General features: G+C 49.0%; 1 protein-coding gene across 2 annotated transcripts in view; it reads right to left on the minus strand.

The window, feature by feature from the left end:
* Window positions 1-301: 301 nt before the first annotated feature.
* Window positions 302-3,603, minus strand: part of DNMT3A (DNA (cytosine-5-)-methyltransferase 3 alpha) — a 94,895-nt gene continuing 91,593 nt past the window's right edge. For both annotated transcript variants that reach the window (XM_012652545.1, XM_012652546.1), the window contains 3 exons: window positions 2,235-2,304; window positions 1,459-1,577; window positions 302-490 (listed from right to left, as the gene is read on the minus strand). In XM_012652545.1, coding sequence (XP_012507999.1) covers window positions 349-490; window positions 1,459-1,577; window positions 2,235-2,304 — 331 coding nt within the window. In that variant the 3' untranslated portion in view covers window positions 302-348. The remainder of the gene's footprint in view (window positions 491-1,458; window positions 1,578-2,234; window positions 2,305-3,603) is intronic.

Here is a 3,603-nt window from a genome sequence, read left to right on the forward strand (position 1 = left end):
CTCTTGTTTCAGTCACAGCAAGAAACAAAAACCCAAACAAACAGAAAACCCCTCTGAAAAGAGTAGAAAACAAAAGGTCTGACCAAAAAAAGGGGGGGAGGGGCTTGGTTTTGTTTTTAAATAGGACTGAAGATTAACATTGAAAAATCAGGAGATGATGTCCAACCCTTTTCGCAAGGCATGACCCTCCGGTATTTCCGCCTCTGTGGTTTGTTTTAAATTCCTTTTTCTCTTCTGGGTGCTGATACTTCTCTCCATCCTCACGTTCTTGGTGTTTTATTATGTTTTGTGTTTTTTTTGTTTGTTTGTTTAACTTTGTGTCACTACCTCAGTTTGCCCCCATGTCCCTTACACACAAGCAAAATATTCCTTCAGTGGAGCGAAGAGGTGGCGGATGACTGGCACGCTCCACGACCGGCCCAGAAGTCTCTGCCTGGCCAAGCGGCTCATGTTGGAGACGTCGGTATAGTGGACGGGGAAGCCAAACACCCTGGGGGAGAGAAGGCAGAGAGGGCGGGGTGAGGGCTGGCCTGGCCAGGGCCAGGGCGCCTGGAAGCCATCTGACTACACACCGGGACCAGGCGACCAGCAGTTGCCCCAAGTGCAAGGACAAGGTACACCCAACACACCCCCCCGACGCGTGCTTGGTTCTGCTGAGTCGCCTGTCCTTTACAACCAATTCAACACTTGGGTCACCGACCGTGTGCCAGGCATTGTGCTAGTTTCTGGGGATTTAAAGGTAGCAAGGTATTCACTGCCTAGAGATTTACAACCCAGCGGAAACAGAGTATCTCAAAATATCCTTCAAAAACACCTCCAGGACATGCTCCACAATTCCCCCCAATGGGGATTTCGATGCACAATGGAGATCTCGGTCTACATGTAATAAATATACACCCCTATTATCTTCCTGTACAAAATGAGAAAAACTAAAAAGGAGTTGAACTCTTGCCTGACTCTAGAAGTTGAAGGATTTCTTGTTTGCTCTAGTTGTTTGCCTAAGTGGTCTCTTTGTCTGGCTAAATCCTAGTTATACCCAGGGAATGAAAAGATAATCCAGCCTCATGAGTCCAGTTTACACCAAACCAGGGTCCTGAGGCTGTAAGGCCCACCTGCCTGGTCCCACGCTCTCTTGGTTTACAAAACACCTACAAAATTGACACCGCAAGTTAAGAAGGCTCCTGTAGCTGCAATGTTTCCTTGGGGTTCAGCAGGAAATCTGGGAGCCAAGGTATATGGATTGACTCCTGGACTTCTCTTACTCTGGAACCTTAAAATACACCGGGGCCTGGCTTGCCAGGAGTTGGCCATGTGGGGAAATGCTCTGTAAGACCCACTGCTCACGAGGTATTTGAGGAAAACAAGTCTGGTGAGGAAAGGCAGACAACCCTCCCACAAGCCCAGCGGATCAGAACAGTCCACACCACACCCATCCTGCCAGCACATCGCCCTGGCTACCTTTCCATTTCAGTGCACCATAAGATGTCCTCTTTCTCGTTCATGAAGACGGGGAAATGCTGGTCTTTGCCCTGCTTTATGGAGTTCGACCTAGTAGTAATGGTCCTCACTTTGCTGAACTAGAAGATGAAGAGGAGAAAAGAGGAATGAGCACAAATTCATTCAACCAACCAACCAACCGTGGTCACGTGCCTACCAAGCGTGCCAGGCGTGAGCCTCCGCAGTCCCCACAGCCCTGCTTTTCTTCCTACTCTGAGGTCACCTGGCCATCCTTAGTCCAATCTAGCTGGCCAAAGACTTGAGGCAGAAGCTCTAGCCACTATACTTCCTAAGTCTTTCGAAGAATTGGTACTTTCAGAGGTGGAGTACGTTGTAGGCTAAAGGATGCCAAATTACTCTGGGGCTCACAGATGCCACCTGGGGTGCGGGCAGTCCTAAGTGCTGGAACCTGCTGACACTCAATGCCCCCCGTACCCAATCCAGGAGATTTCAGCTCCAGAGAGAAATGGAGCTTCCACATCACAAGAGGCTGCTCTGCTCTGAAGGTTTCTGCAATAGGTCTACATCCAGGGATGGCAGGCAACGCTCATCAGGGAAGAAGGGCTGAAGGCCAGCAGTCCTGGGCTGTCCCCTGGCTGACTGGCTGCATGACCCTGCAGCATCTCCTAAACCACCTTCTCCACACTAGCAGTGCCCCCAGGGCCCCTGGAGGGGCAGGTGGGACACAGCCCTGCCCGTCCCCCCGCCCCAGCAGAGGCACTGGCGCTTGAGCTGACCTTGGCTATCCTGCCGTGCTCCAGACACTCCTGCAGCTCCAGCTTATCATTCACAGTGGACGCCAACGGCCTAGGAGGCAGAGGAGAGAACGTAACAGCGGAAACCTGGGGAACAGCAGGAAACCACCCAGAGGTGCTACCCCTGCTACAATCACACACGGACATCACAAACCTCTTCAAACTCCCCCCAAACACACCAACACACACTGCAGCCGTCCACAGACAAAAACCTACCAAGTGTTAATCCTTAAAGGTAAATTTAAAAATGGTCTCAAACCACCACAGGCAGATGATATCTACCCAGAAGAGAGAAAAAAGGCTCAACTATTTTTACATGAGTTATTTTAAAACATACTGAGTTTTAGGTGTCGTACCACAAAGCAAACTTTGGGGGTGACAGATTGTTCTGTCTTGATTTGCGGTGATAGTTTCACGGTGTGTATGTTGGATGAAATTCAAACTGTACACCTAAAACGCACAGTTCAAAAGACACATTCTGTACAATTCCATCAAGATTAAAGTTCTGTGACACTACATATGTCACTTCTCAGGGGGCAGACCAGACAATGGGAGATCACCTTCGGCGCTGACCTTTTCTGACATTTAAGAAAATTAAACAAGGTTTCCCAGAGCCCTGGCTCCAGGATCTCAGCATGGGGCCTGCAGTCAAACCAGGGACCTCCCCGTGTTTACGAGCACAGTCTACTCAGTCCTGTGTGGCACCTCTCCTCCTCCTAGAACCTTAGAATTCCAGTGTTTGAGTTAGAAGCAACAAGTGAGAACAATTCCACAGGACACTGAGTTAGTGGCTCCATGAAAACAACGGACCACATAAACCCACGCATTTTCCCAATATACGCGTGGTATCTTGGGAACTTTCGGGGGACACAGTTTCAGACCAGCTGCCCCAGTGACCCACCTCCTTCCCCCATCAACAAGCTCTCGCAAAAGATGGCAACTCTGCCAAATGGGTATGACACTGGAAAGGTCCCACAACCTCACGTGAATGGCAAGGAGGGAGATTATTTGACTGGGGCCAGGTGACAAGATGCTTCCTATTTACAGGTATACCAAAGAGGTTTAAAATCCATGACTCAAAACATTCTGGAAACTATCTCTCTCCAGAATCCATATCTAGATTAGGTGAACCCTCATTCTGCTTTTGAACTGCAAACTCTCGAACAGTTTCTTTTTCCTCAAAGGCCTTTTTACGATGCAATTATTACATCTGAGGAAATGAAACTGTATTCATTCCTGGATATTAAAATCTTGTTGTTGTTGAAACAGGGTCTTGCTCTGTCTGCTAGGCTGGAGCATGGTGGCATGATCACAGCTCACTGCAGCCTTGAACTCCTGGGTTCAAGTGATC

Source organism: Propithecus coquereli, unplaced genomic scaffold (assembly GCF_000956105.1).
Source record: "Propithecus coquereli isolate 6110/MARCELLA unplaced genomic scaffold, Pcoq_1.0 Scaffold39, whole genome shotgun sequence".
Lineage (NCBI taxonomy): Eukaryota > Metazoa > Chordata > Mammalia > Primates > Indriidae > Propithecus > Propithecus coquereli.